Source organism: Rhodamnia argentea, chromosome 3 (genome assembly GCF_020921035.1).
Source record: "Rhodamnia argentea isolate NSW1041297 chromosome 3, ASM2092103v1, whole genome shotgun sequence".
Lineage (NCBI taxonomy): Eukaryota > Viridiplantae > Streptophyta > Magnoliopsida > Myrtales > Myrtaceae > Rhodamnia > Rhodamnia argentea.
In genome coordinates, this window is record NC_063152.1 from 29,544,429 (window position 1) to 29,561,269 (window position 16,841).

Below are 16,841 nucleotides of genomic sequence, written 5' to 3' on the forward strand. Positions count from 1 at the left end.
GGGTCTAATTGAATTTAACCATTTACTTAACATTTATCTAAAGCTACAAAATTCATGCTATGCATGCTTTATATAAACAGTACATATGATAAATTTCCTGGGATATGATGGGAGTTTGCGTGCCTCGCTAGGAAAGAGGTCACCGAGATGTAGCGCAATATCACCTTCTCTTGCTGCCATGGGGTCAACCTTTGAAGAAGGATAACCCAATTTTCGACCCCCGCCAAAAAAAGGTGAACCCAATGGGAACCATTCAATTATTAAAAGTAGAGATTGTCACATATGTTATTTAACATTTTCAAACAATCATGGATTTATTGTTGTGAAATTGAACAAACAGGTTCTCAAATCTAAACTAAGGGATATTATGTTATCAAAGAGATGGAGTTATATTAGGAGAACTAAAATTTGCATCTAAAGATAATAAATTATTATGGTCTTCGTTCTTATTATAATTAATTATGTTGTTTATTCATTTATTGAACCATGACCAAATGTCACCTAAATTTATTGTATGACCAAATGTCACCTAAAAAAAAAAATGCTTGAAAGTGCTATCTCTCAGTAATTTCAGGGGGGTGAAAGGTGGCTACAGTCCTATTTTAAAAAAGAAAAATTTAGTCACTAACTAATTATCTCAAATAATATGAGCAATTATTACTTTTTTTGGTCGAAAGCAATTAATCTTAAGAAAATGTTTGTGGAATTATTTAGTTTTCACGAGAGCAATATGCAATATCCATTAGTATTCAATTCGATCAAATTCAACAAAAGACAATGAAAACTCCTGGTCGGAATCTCCTTTGCTCTCGGCTCCCTCCGTTTCTCTTCCATAGCCGTTTCTTAAAGGACCCGCAAATTGCACGGTAGATTCCAAACGGACGAGGCTCAATCTAAGCTCCACCTTTCTTGAATCTTCTTTGCATTTCCGCCCCTTTCCAGCCTTTTGCCAGGTGCGTTTGCGTATTCTCTTTCACGGCTTGATTCGACCGATTTGGTCTGAAATTATCTCGGAAGTCGCTCGTCGGGAGCAAACTTATGCAACTATGTCGTTTTGCTGCCTTTCTGGAGGTCCCATGTCGCTGTATAGTTGCATCTGGATAAATGTCGGAGAGGTCGACGTTGCCGTGAGGAGTTAGATTCGATCGGAATCTTGCAATTCGAGTAGTTTTGTTTCTTTCGGAACCAGACCCAGTTAGGGATACGATCATTTTACTGGTTTAGCATTGCTGGTTTCATGATCTAATTGTAGATAGTTGGGTCATGGTTAGTGAGATTAATAAGGATGAAGCAGAAGAAACCCAGTATCTGTACGATTCATCGATTCATGACAGCAGACTCAAAGTTGTGATTTTTTCTTCTTTGTTTTCGGAACTGACTTACAGTTGTGAACTTCATAAGCCAAATTTTAAGACTTGAAGTTAAAAATTGCTTCCATGCTTACATTGTGCCTCTACCTGATGGTCTGAGTTCTTGAATGACACATGAATCTTTTGCTATCACAATACAGTTTATTTTGAGTCATTGGGTTGAATGTATTTCACATGCTACACTGGCCGTGCCTTCATTTTCTCGTGATTTATACATCATAACTTGAGAGTGTTTAGTTCGGCTTTTTTTCATTTATTGCTTTCTTGTGATACTTTCATTGAAGATTGACGTTTCTGAAGCACTTGGTGAGAGTTCTCCTTATATTCTGAAGGATCAAAACGTTGGGTTTCTTGAAGTATTGGCAGGCACGAATACTTTGCGTTCTTGTTTTTGCTGTTTTTCTGCTGCATTTTGATATTCCTCCTGTATATGGAACAGCTCTCTAATACGTTTCTCTCGAAATTATCTTCATTTCAGTTTTGATCCCATATGAGGTGACCGGAACCGGATTTGCTTAATGGCAGACTTACCGGGGTATATGCGTGCCTGCTTGCATTCAGGGAAACTTGCTTTCTTGGCAATTTTGGTCTCTGGTGGAATTGTGTTGCAAATTTTGGTTAGTATCAGTGGTTTTACCAGAACTTTGTTTGAGTGAAATAATAAAAAGATTCCCTTGCGAAGCACCAAGTGTCTTCTAACATTCTAATGATGTGCTGCAGGCATGTGCTTTGTACGATAACTGGTGGCCGATGCTAAGCTGTAAGTGACTGTCTCCTGGAGTATTGGATGTCATAACCTTTATTTGCATGAGCCCATGTTCACTAAGGAATTTGGACTCTCCAGTTCTTCTTTTATTGTATGGCATCTTAGCTTTTAACAAACTTAAATATGGTCATAGTCGTATGAAATCGAATCAATTGTCAGTAAGATTGTGTCCTAACCAATAATCCTGATTCTGAATGCTTATCTTATGATTTATTGTTATGTTAACATTTCCAGAGACAGACAGAACTGCAAGAAGTTACCCTAACCGACTTCTCTTCTTTTGTATCTTAGGGGACATACCTAATATAGACTTTCTAGCTGATAGCACCTGTGATAATTCTAAATTATGACTCTTGGATAAATTTGTTTCAGAAACCGAGAATTTAGAAAGTGAATTACCGTTGCTGTCAGTAAGATACTGTTTAGAGTGTGTCTCTCTATGTTGAACTTCTTATCAGCCTGTGCATCTAGTGACAATATGCCCTACATGGTTATGTAGCTTTGCTTATTTATCAATCATTTTGTTTGCTTATCAAGTTGTACTTTTAGATCCCATAAAGATTTTTTGACTCAAGAGACGAATGTCGTATGACTTCAATTCCTTTTGCAATTAGAACTTCAGTCCTATAAAAGCCCATTTTACATACGCTTCGGTTAAGTTGCTTGAGCACATGCATGACTTACAAAATCCTCATCCTTGCAGTAATCATGTATGTGCTCCTGCCTATGCCACTGCTCTTCTTCGCTGGCTCTGATAGCTCTGCTCTGTTTTCTGAATCTGATAGCGGGTTAGTCCAATTTCCTCCAACGAGAGTCCTTATCCTTTCTTTCTTATTTTCTATTTGTTTGAGCAAATGCATGAGAATTGACAAGTCCTTATTTGTTCTTTGGTGACCGATAAAACAGATGGGTGAACGCAACCAAGTTCCTGACTGGAGCTTCAGCAGTCGGAAGCATTGCCATACCTGCGATCTTGAAGCACGCCGGCGTTATCGGCTGGGGAGCTCTGGTTTTGGACCTGTCGTCATTCTTCGTGATTGTGCTAGCTATCATGTGCTACATCCGGACAAGTGACAACGAGGAATACAGGATACTGTGAGATACGACGCCACAGTAGCAGCTACAAAGAGAAACCCCCCTAGACCATTTGCGTCTCGTATGACGGCGCATCTTGTTACATCGGAGACTGTATCCATCTGTGTTGACAGAGAATTCGTTATTGTTTTTGAGCGAGTGATTCTTTGGCTTTGTCTGGTGAGTGCTTTTGTTGCACGGTGACTTGTTAGCCTCTTGTTGTACAGACACTCATGATGTTAATGAATTTGGGAAGGAAAGCAGAAATACTCCTGTTTCTCCATGTGCAAGGTGGTGTAACTGCAGAGAAGAACTTGGTGCGCTCCACATAATTAGACAGCTGACACTGGTGCAGCTAAGAAGAATTCAAATGTCTGATGGGTCTCCGCAATCCGTTCTTAACTATCGTAAGAGTATCTTTTGAAAAAATTTCATGGGTTAATTTCGATAAGACAGACAGAGTCATTGATTGATTCTTTTGACAAATATGTTCTGCCCATACACAATGAACATGATGATAGATCTAGCTACCAGGTGAACGATAGGTTGATGGGTCGTGTCGGTCCGAAACAACACGGTAACAAGTGCAATCCCCGAAGAAAAAATGCCGAGAATGAAACATTCATGTACAAAATCAAGATATGTGCTCCTACTTTGGATCGCTTGAGGAAATCCCGAGTAAATGAAGCACCTTTTCGGACAAAAATTCTTCCTTTGACCGTTTGCTGCTTGGTACTGGTAGCATCTATTTTGGTTTAGGTTTCTCTTCTCTTAGAAAATAAAAAAGCTTCATTTAAAGGAACTTTAAAATGAGGATGTTTTAGAAAACCAACTCGAAATACAGTTGTTGCCCGCCTCGTGTTCGTATAACCTCAACAGTCGTTTTGTCTGTCAAATCGATGGAAGATTTAAAATCCTGCCTTGTCCTCTCACTCTTTCCCTTTTTCCACACCCAGTTGACAAAGCTCCGCACCTTGTCACACCAGGCACTCTTCCAATGATTCCGAGATACGGCTCTCGCTCTTTTCTGGATAGCATAACGTGTTCGACCTTTCGATGGACGCTGGATTATCTCCGCAAGGGTAAGCTTCTAGATGCACGGAACGTGCTCGAGAGAATGCCCGACAGAGGACCTCATGGCCGAGTCGGGCACTGGACATCGCTGCTATCGAGATTTTCTAAATTTGGTTTCATTGATGAAGCTAAAGCTCTCTTCGACATCATGCCGAAGAAAAACCAAGTGACATATAATGCAATGTTGTCTGGGCTCGTTCAAAGTGGGAGAATTAGTGAGGCTTGTAGCTTTTTCGAGCAAATGCCGGAGAGAAATGTCGTGTCATGGACTTCAATGCTTTGTGGGTATGCGAATGTGGGGAGGATTGATGAGGCGAAGAGGTTGTTCAGTGCTATGCCGGAGAGGAATGTTGTCTCTTGGAACGCCATGGTTGTTGGGTTGATTAGGAATGGCAATTTGGACGAAGCTAAGTGGGTTTTTGATGCAATGCCTATAAGGGATGTAATTTCTTGGAATGCTATGATTTCTGGGTACACTGAGAATTTCAGAATGGAAGAAGCTAGGAATTTGTTTGAAGAAATGGAGGAAAGGAATATTGTTACTTGGACCATTATGGTAACTGGTTATTGTAGAATTGGAAATGTAGAAGAAGGTTATACTTTGTTCAAGAGAATCCCCGAGCAGAATGTTGTTTCTTGGACTGCCATGATTGGAGGGTATGCCTGGAATGGCTTCTACAGAGAGGCTCTGTCTATTTTTCTAGAAACAAAGAAGAATTTCAATCTCGAACCAAACAAGGAAACCTTCATCTCGCTCGCATATGCCTGTGCTGGAGTTGGATTTAGTCACCTTGGCAAGCAGCTACATGCAAACTTGATACTCAGAGGACTGGAGTCTGATGATGATGATGGGAGGCTAAGCCAAAGTTTGATACACATGTACACTTCGTTTGGAGTAATGGACTTTGCTCATCACATTGTTGTCGGAAACATAAAGAGCTGCTCTGCCCAGTTGTGTAATTTGATGATTAACGGTTATATTCGGAGTGGACAGTTGGAAAAGGCTAACAATTTCTTTGTCACGGCACCTATGTGTGATAGGATCTCATGGACATCCATGATTGATGGTTATTTGAGTGTTGGACAAGTTTCTAAAGCACGTGAGCTCTTCGACGTCATGCCTGATAGGGATGCTGTGGCATGGACAGCAATAATATCAGGTTATGTCCATAACGAGTTGATTGTTGAGGCTATTGACTTGTTCTCTGAAATGCGGAGTCAGGGGTTTCATCCTCTTAATCTTACATACGCAACTCTAATTGGAGCAGCTGGTGCAGTGGCAAATCTTGACCAGGGAAAGCAGTATCATTCACTCTTGCTGAAATCTAATTTTGAGCATGACCTGACCGTTCAAAACTCACTGATCTCTATGTATGCTAAGTGCGGGGAGATAGATGGTGCAAGTAGTATTTTCACGAGCATGATAGATCGGGATATTGTTTCGTGGAATTCCATGATCATGGGTTACTCGAACCATGGGTTGACGAATGAAGCTCTGCAGGTTTTTGAGTCCATGATAAAATGCGGAAGCCACCCAAATTCGACGACCTTCTTGGGGATTTTGTCAGCATGTAGTCATGGAGGGTTAGTTGACCGTGGGTGGGAGGAGTTCAATTCCATGAGGGACGTCTATGCAATTACTCCAGGCCTGGAGCACTATATCTGCATGATTGATCTCTTGGGCCGTGCAGGAAAACTAGAGGAAGCTGAAGACTTCGTGCTGCGGCTGCCTTTCGAACCAAATTCAGCTGTTTGGGGGGCTCTTCTTGGTGTATGCGGATTAAAGAAAAATTCCAAAATTGCTGCCCGTGCTGCCAAGAAGCTTCTTGAACTGGATCCTTTAAATGCACCAGCCCATGTGGTGCTGTGTAACGTATGTGCAGCAAATGGACAGTACATCGATGAGACAATTTTGAGGAAGGAGATGGGTCAGAAGGGTGTACGGAAAACTCCTGGATGCAGTTGGATACCACTGAAGGGGAGAGTTTATTTGTTCCTATCAGGGAGTAAAATATCTTTGGAAGCTGATGAAATGCTATCTCTCCTGCTTGGAAATCTTGATGAGTGAGACTGTTTTATGGATTACATCTAATAACTCTCTGTGCGTCTATTCTGAACTGCATCGGTCAACAGGATTCTTGTTGGTACACACGCAATTCGCATTGGTTGTGTGAGACCAGTCATTAACATGCCGCCAGTTGCACAATTTGCATATAGGATAGTAATAAATGGAGAGAAGATGGAGCTGTTTTGTGAAAGCTTGAGGAGAAACCAGCTGAATAACAAGGTGTAGACATAGCAAAGCAGCGAAGATCAGAAACTATTGCTGCGAAAAAAAGTTTGCAATATCAACAAATTTGGCGTACGGAGGTAACTATCGTTACTCAGTTTTGGAGTGAGATTGTCATTAACAAAACAGAAATGCAATTTTTGATTTTAAGTTTCACATTAGGCGTGAACCAGCAAAGGGACTGAGCTTACCACACCCAATCCTCAAAATGAAAGTAAGTTGTAGGCTTCTTGGATTCAATGTTGAAATTGAGGAATGTGCATTATCCATACGAGAGATTCTACTGACAGATACAAATCTTCCCTGATCATCGTCGTCGCAATCTTTTCCAGTTGTTTTTATGGGGGGTTATAGATATCATACTTGATCATTCATAATTTTGCCGCTTCCATTCACAGGCTTGAAACATTAGGGTTAATCTGTTGGGACTAGGGATTTCCCTGTACTAGGATATCTGTTGCATAACAGAGGACTTCGTGTTTGTGCCGACAGACTTCGTCGACATCATATTCATTATCAAATTAAGATGGAACAGCATTCGTTCTCGTGCAAGCACTCGATGACTTATCCAGTTGAATGCCACTGAGCTTTTGATGGGAGCCCCTCTTCTGAGATTCTTAGCATTGATAATGCAGACATCTTGCTTGGAGCTTCTTCTCATTATCAATCATAGTGAATTACTATGCAGGCATCTCGGAGAATGCCGATGTTGCAGATCTCACCTTGTTCTCTTACATTCTGTTTTTCTGGTTTACCGATGCATTGTGAAGATCGAAACTTTGCCAAGATTACAATCCCGCAATGCTTAATCAAGAGAATTTCTGCATCTACAATGTGGGAAGGTAACTGCAAACTTTATATGTTGGACAAGTTCATTTACAATTTATCTTTAAGCTGTATAATTTTAGTGTGTTGCTCGCAGGTTGTTCATTTGAGAATTGTGCAAGTGCAAAGCATCAAATCAGGGCCATTTCGTTCGATCAAATCGTACCCAGCGATATCAAGAACGTCCCTTCACAGCAGCACTCAAATTTATTTCACGAAGATTGCTCGTTTCCTAAGATAATGGAGTCACATTTTTTACCCAATCCAGACACAGAAAAAGATGCTCATATGAATCATCATCCTCAACAGTCGTCATCTATATAAAAGCAAAAATCATATCTTTTACCCCTCAATCCCAGACATCGAACGACAATCCCAACAATTCACACTCTTATTGTACAAAGCAGGACACCCAAAAGCGGGTTGCTTTCCTCCTCCTCTCAGAAGACCACGCGAAACTGCGGCGCATCGGAGCCGGCCGCCGGGAGGACCTCCCAGCGGCAGGGCTCGAGGTCGTCGGAGACGGGACAGTACCCTGCGAGGGTGACCTTGTCGGCGGTGGCGGCGACGGACCCGAACTCGAAGACGGTGACGCCGGCCGGCCGGGGGACCTCGACGGCGCCGTTCATGCCCGGAGCTTCGGAGGGCGAGTTCGGAGCAGTCGACGCGTTGGAGGGCTTGGGCTGGGATTGAGGTTTGGGAGAGCCTCTGAACCAAGAGAGAAGACCCATGGCGTGTCTGTGGGATGCCGCTGCGAGTGATTCCCTGTTGGATGTTTGTGGATTAGGGTTTTGCAGGATTTGGGGATTGTTTTTGTGGGGAGGAAGGTCGTGAAAAGACATAAATGCCCTTCGTGGGTTTTCCCCCCACTGTCCGGCGGCAAAAATTGCCGTTCGAGGTTGAATGTTAGCTTACGTACAATCAACCGATGCCCGGTCAAAAAAAGTAAAATCACACTAATGATTTCTAAACTTTTAATTTGATTAATATAATTGCTGATCTTTAATTTAATATGTAATGTGGTCTCGAGGGGACGAAGTTGAATATGTTCCAACAGTTTAGGGATCATATTAATCAAATTAAAAGTTTAGGGATATTTTACATATTGCATTAAAGTTTATGGTTCATATTGGTCAAATTAAAAATTTAGGGATTACATTACACATTTGATCAAAGTTTAAAGACCATTTTTATCACTATATATAAAAAAAATAGTGCCTTTAATTGATCTTATTCTTTAAAAAACTTTTAACTTTATGTCCAGTCCCAAATCTATCATGAACTTTTTCTTATCTTAGAAAAAACTCTCAACTTTTGATCCAGTCCCAAATATGCTTTGAACTTTTCTTTGTCTCGGGAAAAGCCCCAAACTTTAGTTCTAATCCCAAATCCGCCTCAACTTGTATAAAAAAATTTCGCAAAATTTCAATTTATTCTCAAATTTATCCAAGTGGTCCATCCTAACTTGATGTGGCATTTCCACATCGATAAAAAAACCATGTTGACAAAGTAATGATGCGATAGGTACAAATCAACGTGGCATTTTCACGTAAATAACAAATTCACGCCAATAAAAATTATTGAAAATTTTCAAAAATGAAACCATTCTCGGATATGAAAAGTAAGGATGACTAATGATGATTTTTGGACAAAGGGCTAATGGGGGTATATTTGAGATTAGAGTAAAATTTGGTTATTTTTCGCTTAGAAAAAAACATTCGGGGTAAATTTGGGATTAAACCTAAAGTTTGGGGGGTTTTTTATTAAACAAAAAAAAGTTCGGGGTACACTTGGGAATGGACTGAAAGTTGGGGATTTTTTCCGAGACAATAGAAAGTTCAAGATAGATTTGGGGTTGGACATAAAGTTAAAGATTTTTTACGAGACAAAAAAGTTCGAGACCGGACTTAAAGTTGGATTTATTTTTTTTTTACGGAATTGGGAAGTGAATGGGGGAAGATGACTTTTCTATATATATTTTAATATAATTTAATTGATATTAGGGAAAATTTTAAATAAGGAGTTGAAATGTTTTTATTTTTTTAAAAAAAGACATTAAGTGGATATTATTTCAAATAATGGCATAAAATGATGTTATTTTCTTAAATAAGGGTCTGAAATAAATATTATTTCAAATAAAGGCATGAAGTGGCCAAATGCAGTCTCAAAAAAGGGCTTGGCCTTGAGGGCTGTTTTGTCATTTGCTTTTTGTTTTTCTATCTTTTTTTGTCCTTGTTTTTACTTTTTCTGTTTTTCACATAAAAAAGATAAAAAGTGGAAGAAAAAAAAAATACAAAGCAGGGGATTCGAAGGGACGTGCCTTCGTACTATTTTCTTGCGAACTTGTCCTTCTTTTTTTTTTTTTGGTCCAACGCGAACTTGTCCTTCGAAGAGTACAAACAGGGGGCAAAAATCGGGCCTTTTCACCTTCGTCTTCGTCGTCACTTCATCTTTTCAACCTCTCGCTCGAGCTTCATCCTCGTCTATTCATTTTGACAAAAAAAAAAAAAAAAAAGTTTAGTTCTTCACCAAACTCAAATCTCTTTTTTTTTTTTTTTTTCATTTCAATGGCACCTAAAAAGTACGGGCAGCCCTCCTCTCTGTGGCCCCCGCCCCATCCCCAGAGGCGAGGGCCAACAAGCCCTCGCCCCTATCTGGACAAGGGCCGCGGCCCTCTCCCAATTCCAGCAAGGGCCAACAAACCCTCGTCTCTCGCCTGCGAAATCGCTGGCCACATGTAGGGGGGGGACAACTTTCCTGCCAGTTTTTTTTTTTTTTAACTTTCAATTTTTAAATTTTTGTAAAAAATAGAAAAACGAAAAAACAAAGATGAAAAAGATTAAAAAAATAAAAAAAGCGAATGAAAAAAGTGCTATTGAAGTTAGGCTCCCTTTTTGAGACTATATTGTCATGTTGGGTACTTGTTTGAAGCAAGTTATGTCACTTCAAATTCTCATTTGAAACAACGTTTATTTCGGATCTTTATTTAAGAAAATAATAGTACTTCGGGTTTTTATTTGAAATTTTCCCTTGATATTATGATTTGGACCAAAATGACATTGTTTTAGATTTATATTTCATGTTTTAATAAATTGAATAACATGTAGGAGATAAAAAAATAGAAATAAAAAAGCACGTTAGCATTTAAGTTGAACAAAATTAAAGAAGGGATTTAATTTCATCAATTTGACAAGTTTTAGAACTTGGTTGCACTTTTTTAAGTTTTAAGATACAATTGTGCTTTCACGATAAATTTTAGGGCTTCTGGTGAACTTGTCTTTTTTTTTTTTTTTTTCCTCCTAACTAAATAAGAGCTGGTCTTGGACACCTCTGGTCTTGGACTACTTCGATGCGGTGGAACTGCTGGTGGGACATTTAACTAATTTGGTCGATTGGGACATCGATGAAAACAAAGCTTTTAACTTGTATTTCTATGTAAGAAATGTGGATAGCCACATGTTTGGTTCTAACACCAAATTATTCAGCGCAAAATCTACTGTGCAAAGCAGTGCTCACATGCCAGCTGCGTAATAGCCAAAACTCTGATGACTCACCCTAAGCGCGGGAGACTACTATACTTGCTTACCCGGCGGTAGCCAACCGAAATCGACATGAAGTGGGGCACTCCCTTAAGTTGAGAGAATATATTTTCCTTCCCTTCTTCTTAAGAAATGCCCTTGAATTTTACATTCTAAAGTTCGGATGAAGCATTTTAAGGTCGTGCTTAGGACCAAGTGCAAAATCTATTGTGTGTCCTCGTGAAATTTGATAAAGTGAGTGGGTTGTATCTTATTATATTCGTGAACTTGAAATTCTCTACATTAATAATTTCCGAAAAGTTCTGTCTGATTACACTTAAGCAAAAGCAAAGAGCAATTTCTTAATTTCTCGATAAAATTTTAGCTATTATTTAATTTTCAGAAAATTGGGAATTGCATGTGAATTTACGCGTAGGCATTTATATGTTTGGGAAGTTTTAGAGAGTTCAGGTTACGAAAAGTTTAAAGTATGTCAATGAAAATATCTAAATTACGTGAAAGATATATGTAGTCCATAATTCGATAGACAAATTATTAGCCTTGAAAACGTTTCGGCTAGGCTCTTCCTCGTCTTCTTCATCGGGCGGGGGAGGATTCTGGTTTGATAGTGACTTTGGAAAGGTGCAAACACAAAAAAAAAAAAAAAAACAATATTAAAATGAATAAATATAAAATAAAAACGCCTTATAAAAACCCTGGGTTTGACGGACAAATTCGCGCAGGCGTTAAAGAAAACAACAACTCTCTTTGTGCGAAAGCTAACTCAGATCAATGTCCGACATCAACTTAACTACAACTGAAGCTCGGAGGTTCGTTTTGCATTCAACCCGTCGGAGAATTTACATTGATTACTGCTCTTCATTGTCTGAATACGTTCGTCTCGTTCCTTATGAGCCGATCAAGAGTCATTTGTTACTTAAATTGCAACTAATCCGTCTAGATGAGGTATATGGACCTTTGATATTTTTAATGCTGAGCTTTAGTTTGTAATTTTGGATTCACATACGACATCATGTAATGCAATTTTGGAGAAACTCTTACTATAATATTCCATATGTACAATCATATGATTGTACAAGTAAGCTTCCGCCGAGCAAAATTTAAGCATGCAAGTCAACCCCTCTAGCTACGAGCTTCTATTATTACTTGCACGATGGGTTAGTGATTTTACATTTCGTTGTTCTTTTACGTTGATTTGGAGAAGAAGAAGATGCCATCGATGAAAAATCGAAAGATTTCTCTCCTCGGAGTTAAGGATCCACTCATAAACATGCATGCAAACTTCATCACCTTAGCCATAGCTCTCATCACTCTCTTTGTCATCAGCTCGCTAGCAACACGAAGCAATCGTGGAACGGCTTTCATCAATTGCGCGTTTCTCATCTTAGGCTGTCTTGTTGTTGGAAAAGCATTCGACTCGATCGTATTGAATTTGTACATCAAGAGGGTTATCGATGGTATGTTCTTTGCTATGGTAGCTGCAAATTCCAATTACCAACAATTTCAAGAGACAAAACGAGTCTTCAAGTCCACGTGCGAAGCAACTTTTTTGTGACTCAAAAACTTGTTCATTCAATCACAAGCGTCTATTGAAAATCTTTTGAAGATTAATGTTGTGGACGGAGAAGAATCGTCGATGAATAAAAATCCTGCCACTCCACCAGCCGGCGATGACGGAGGCGGGGAGGACATTGTGTAGTTGAACTCATCCCAGAGACTACACTTGATGTCTTGAGTGAGAGAGGAGCAACTTAATTTTTAAATGCAGAGGTTTGGGAGTTTGAATCTTGAACCACGAAGGCAACTTAGTAGAATATATATCCCTACCTTAAAAATTTTACTCCCTAAATTAAGACATGACTTAAATTTGATTCCGAGTTATTATTCACCAAACATGGTAACGAGGAAATGAGAAAGTTATTCCGATTAGTTCTCTTTCATTTTGGCCGTGTGACTTCAATTAAAAGACTCATGGCGACCATTTGCTGAGACAAAAACAGTAGCAAATGAATGGCTTGAACCTAGAAACGTATAGTGACATTCTAGAGATTCATCCTAAGAGTTTGTTAGGGGATTCAATAAATCCCGAGAAACAGTTTATGGGGAATTGGTGACCATAGGATCACAAAATAACGGATATCAACCGTTCGCTGATAGTTTTAAGACTTCTAATACTTTAGGACACTTTGAACAAGAACCAAAATAATGTGATTTCGATAAGTTATGACCGCAGAATAAGTCTATTGAGGGACCATAGAATTCCCCTTGTAGGACCAGAATTCTCAAGTAATGATAAGTACTATAGGAATTACATCACTCATTCCCAAGAGTGTGGATACACAAACTCAAATCGATCTACAGCCGAAGGACTCGAGAGAAGTCATTGCACTGTCAACAGCAGGCATTCCTAAAAGGAGGCAAGTCTTTAGCACCAGGCCTCCTAAATTTTTGCCTTGTGAGGGAAAGATAAAAGCAGGCAGGACACAAAATTAGGAGGAGAATGACACAAAAGAGAGCGCTATCAACATCAGCAGTGTCTTATAGCTACAAAGACTCTTCTTCAGCTGGAGGGTTTCTGAAGATGGTCTAACTTGATACAACTGGGTCACGAACAGTGATTCGATCGATGATAAAAAAAGAGAATTCTGGATTCAGTTTTCCACCTTAGACCGAATTGGAGTTCACTGCCCAACAATAAAACGAAGAGACTAAATTGGAGGAGAGAAACACAGTGAAGTGAAAGGTAGCTCCTTTCTGCTGGAGCTACAACCTAGAGATTAATTTGTTAAATCTGGTGGCGTCATGGGAAAGAAACAGGCTTAACTCCGGAGTCTGACAACTTAAAACGACATCATGCTAATTAATGTTCATGCCATGCCGTGAAAATCTGTAAAGTGACAGAATATCAATCTACCTTATATCCACAACAGACACCCTTTGGAGATTCGTAATGATTCATGAAAGCACAATCCGCTATGGCTTGTGAAGAGCTTGAGGGATGAATCCATCTAAAGCTTTCCATTGCATACATTCGAACATGAAACTAGGTCTTGCACTGAAGGTCTAAGAAACTACACGAACACAACATTGGACCAACAATTTTGTCCGTTCACACAGTCCGCAATGGGAGATATGACAGTGCTAAGTATAGCTATTCATTCCTCAAAAATTGGTGTCCAACTTAGTTGAGCGCAACCACCGCAATTGTCGTGTACAACACAAGTTTCTATGAGTTGTAACACCAAATGCAAGAATACCTCATAGAGCTAAACAAGGTCAATAACAGGAAGATAATTTAGTGGCAAAACAACATGCCCATCTTATTGGGAGTGTGTGGTGTACAGAATCCCAACAGGACTCTATGGTCATGATCACTATCTTATTCGATCCTCTAATCTGGCTACAATAAACCAATCAAGAACGCAATATGTTGACTCAAACAATGGAAAATCAATGCCAAAATTGAGTGAAACCTACCAATTCTCATTCTTCCATCTGTCCCTCTTTGGCGGCTTTAGAACTCCGAAAATCCTTCTTCAACTCCGAGACCCTCTTGACACAATCCACCTTCGTCTTACCCGGGACGGCAGCTGCAATTTTCTCCCACCTCATCAGCGCATCCTTTGGAAACGCCTTCAATGCATTGAGCAGCGCAATGTCTTCCGCGCTGCTCCATTCACTCTCCCTTCTGACCTCGCCACTGCCATTACCATCCGCCCCCTCATTCAGCCTCTCGTCCAGAGGCTTCCTGTTCTTCAAGAACTGAGCGTACGAGTCCTTGTCGCTCGACTTCTTATCGGCCAATTCCTTTGCTTTCTTGATCACACTCTCCAATCTGTGACCCCCATTGAAAGCCTCTGCAATTATCTCCCACCGCCTCGGCTTCCCTGCCGGATGCTTCACCAGTTGCTTCCTCAAGAGCTCGATCTCATCCTCACTCCAATCCTTCTCCTTCTCCCGAAACCCTAGATCACTCTTCCCCTGAATCACTAAACCATTTCCCTCGATCTTCTTCCCCAATTGTTCATCAATTTCAGCAATTGGCGGTGAAAACGCAACATTATTACCTGGAGGCTGCCCTTTAGGCCGCTTCTGGGACGGCTTCCTCTTCGTTTCCTCCACGACCTGGGGTTGCTGATCGGGGAACTCGACGATCGGGCCGCGGCCGACGCGGACGGAGCCGCCGGTGAGGGAGGACGGGGCGAAGGGGCCGACGAGGAGGGAAAGGGAAAGCCAGAGGAGGAGAGATTGGAAGGGCTCGGAGACGTAGAGGAGCGAGAGAGAGATGAGGACAGCCGAGAGTGCGGTGGTGACGAAGAGGAAGGGCTTGTTCAGCTGCTGCCGTTGATCGGAGGTTGAAGAAGAAGAAGAAGAAGACGACGACGACGGAGGAGGAGGAGGAGGAGCCGCGCGCGCTTGGAAGAGGAAGCGAGGTCGGTCGGCGTCTATGAACTCCATGGATCTCCACGCCTCCGGGACTGCGCTCACGCCATTTCAGCAGCTCGGGGTTTGGAAGTCAAACCGTTAGTGGTTGGGCGGGCCGGGCCGTTTGTAGTGGTTGGACCGGGCCTGCGGCCCATCATGTTTGGTCTTTATCATATTATTGAGATGGTTTGATGAAATATGACCACACAATTGTATTGTCGGCTCAACAGCAATCTGTCAACAAGGGAAATATAGCATTTGTCTAATACTCAGCATAGCCGACATTGACTTTATTTCGTTAATGACTTTGTTTTATCACTTCACGCCCGCCTCTTAAAATATTTCTCTCTACGTCAATGGTCTCAACCCTTTCAAGTTTCATCAATATATGCTCGAATTGGTATCCTATTCGGTGCATAGCTGATGTATGGTCAATGACATTAATTGCTTATTTAACTCCGACTCTTTTACATCAAAGTTTACGTTTTTTAGGGTGCAACACATATCCCCAACACCCAAATCCATGAGTAATGTAATCAAATATTTTGTGCCATTATCGAAAAACTCATTTAGTTGATGGTCACGAATTGACATTTTTACCTTCCAAACGACATCGCGTCCGGTCATGACCTCAATTTCCTTTTCATTTGAGCTCAGCCAAAGTCGAACGAATCATCTCTGCATCTGCTTTTGGCTCATATTCCTTCCTCTTTGACTGTGCTTTATGGTAAACTCTTCTCCATAATAATCGTCAAGCTTGAACTCAACTCACCTCTAACAGCGAATCTTCATATGGAGTCCATTTTAATTTTCAAGCTCAAACTTGGGTCGATGAAATGTTTTATTCTATTGAGCCCTACTAATAATGCGAGTTCAAACTCACGCGCGAACTAAAATTCTCGAAAATGATCAAGTAAAAGAGAAAAGCGGGTTTAGTAACGACAACCAAAAGAAAGCAAAGATTAACTACGTTAATGTCTAAAGTTTATTCCGTTCTGTCACTATAGAGAAGGGGAAAAACGTTAAGATTACATACTAAATGATCAACTATCTAAGGGTCAAAAGGCAAATAATAGTGATAGTAAATCAAATTAATCTCTCTCGCAAGTGCTCACCGTTTGTGAGATAGATAAATGTAGGATCAAGAAAAAATTGCTCAATAAGTCCTACACTTATTGCACATTAACCAGTTCAATTTTTAACCTTTTTAATTGTATCAATTTAGTCCTAAACCTAATGTACGAAGGTAGTCTTAAACCTTTCATTGTGAAAATTTAGTACTAAACATTTCGATCATTTGTCAAATTAGTACTAAAACTGTTGATAATTTGCCAATTTAGTAATTATGGTCAATTTTGGCCGAAAAGTGCCAGCGTGGACAATTCTTGTAAATTTTCTGATTTTTTTGCCTTTTTTCCTTATATTTTTTTTTCATTTTTCTCTCCGCTAGTCATTGTCGCGCCTTGTCGATCCACAGG

The 16,841-nt window shown here is 40.3% G+C and overlaps 4 protein-coding genes across 12 annotated transcripts; 2 read left to right on the forward strand and 2 right to left on the reverse strand.

The window, feature by feature from the left end:
- The first annotated feature begins 785 nt into the window (after positions 1-785).
- On the forward strand, positions 786-3,493 carry LOC115743214 (vacuolar protein sorting-associated protein 55 homolog). 8 transcript variants are annotated; one of them, XM_048276585.1, is made up of 6 exons: positions 786-953; positions 1,655-1,726; positions 1,896-1,987; positions 2,091-2,130; positions 2,840-2,924; positions 3,043-3,493. In XM_048276585.1, the coding sequence occupies exons 3-6, from the start codon at positions 1,910-1,912 to the stop codon at positions 3,233-3,235; spliced, it is 396 nt and encodes a 131-aa protein (XP_048132542.1). In that variant the 5' UTR covers positions 786-953; positions 1,655-1,726; positions 1,896-1,909; the 3' UTR covers positions 3,236-3,493. The 8 variants fall into 8 exon arrangements, with proteins under 8 accessions (XP_048132542.1, XP_048132544.1, XP_030533793.1 ...); XM_030677933.2 differs by having other exon boundaries at positions 787-953; positions 1,655-1,736; positions 1,849-1,987; XM_030677934.2 differs by having other exon boundaries at positions 787-953; positions 1,849-1,987.
- A 259-nt stretch (positions 3,494-3,752) lies between these two features.
- Positions 3,753-6,908, forward strand: LOC115743197 (pentatricopeptide repeat-containing protein At1g32415, mitochondrial). Of its 2 annotated transcripts, XM_048276560.1 has the most exons (2): positions 3,754-4,292; positions 4,442-6,908. In XM_048276560.1, exon 2 carries the CDS (start codon positions 4,466-4,468, stop codon positions 6,350-6,352), a length of 1,887 nt encoding a protein of 628 aa, XP_048132517.1. In that variant the 5' UTR covers positions 3,754-4,292; positions 4,442-4,465; the 3' UTR covers positions 6,353-6,908. The 2 variants fall into 2 exon arrangements, with proteins under 2 accessions (XP_030533762.1, XP_048132517.1); XM_030677902.2 differs by having other exon boundaries at positions 3,753-6,908.
- Positions 6,909-7,683: 775 nt separating this feature from the next.
- Positions 7,684-8,256, reverse strand: LOC115743198. The gene has a single exon (XM_030677903.2). The coding sequence runs from the start codon at positions 8,239-8,241 to the stop codon at positions 7,840-7,842; it is 402 nt and encodes a 133-aa protein (XP_030533763.2). The 5' UTR covers positions 8,242-8,256; the 3' UTR covers positions 7,684-7,839.
- Positions 8,257-14,080: 5,824 nt separating this feature from the next.
- Positions 14,081-15,428, reverse strand: LOC115743204 (transcription factor MAMYB). Its single transcript, XM_030677914.2, has one exon. It carries the CDS (start codon positions 15,394-15,396, stop codon positions 14,422-14,424), a length of 975 nt encoding a protein of 324 aa, XP_030533774.1. The 5' UTR covers positions 15,397-15,428; the 3' UTR covers positions 14,081-14,421.
- Between the last annotated feature and the right edge of the window lie 1,413 nt (positions 15,429-16,841).

What these genes read in the sequence shown, in the direction of transcription:
- LOC115743214 (XM_030677933.2), top strand. Translation starts at nt 1,889, where the DNA reads ATGGCAGACTTACCGGGGTATATGCGTGCCTGCTTGCATTCAGGGAAA. An exon ending in CTGGTGGCCGATGCTAAGCT is followed by an intron (nt 2,131 to 2,839) that starts GTAAGTGACTGT and finishes TCATCCTTGCAG; the next exon opens with TAATCATGTATGTGCTCCTG. An exon ending in TTTTCTGAATCTGATAGCGG is followed by an intron (nt 2,925 to 3,042) that starts GTTAGTCCAATT and finishes CCGATAAAACAG; the next exon opens with ATGGGTGAACGCAACCAAGT.
- LOC115743197 (XM_030677902.2), top strand. Translation starts at nt 4,208, where the DNA reads ATGATTCCGAGATACGGCTCTCGCTCTTTTCTGGATAGCATAACGTGT.
- LOC115743198 (XM_030677903.2), bottom strand. Translation starts at nt 8,241, where the DNA reads ATGTCTTTTCACGACCTTCCTCCCCACAAAAACAATCCCCAAATCCTG.
- LOC115743204 (XM_030677914.2), bottom strand. Translation starts at nt 15,396, where the DNA reads ATGGAGTTCATAGACGCCGACCGACCTCGCTTCCTCTTCCAAGCGCGC.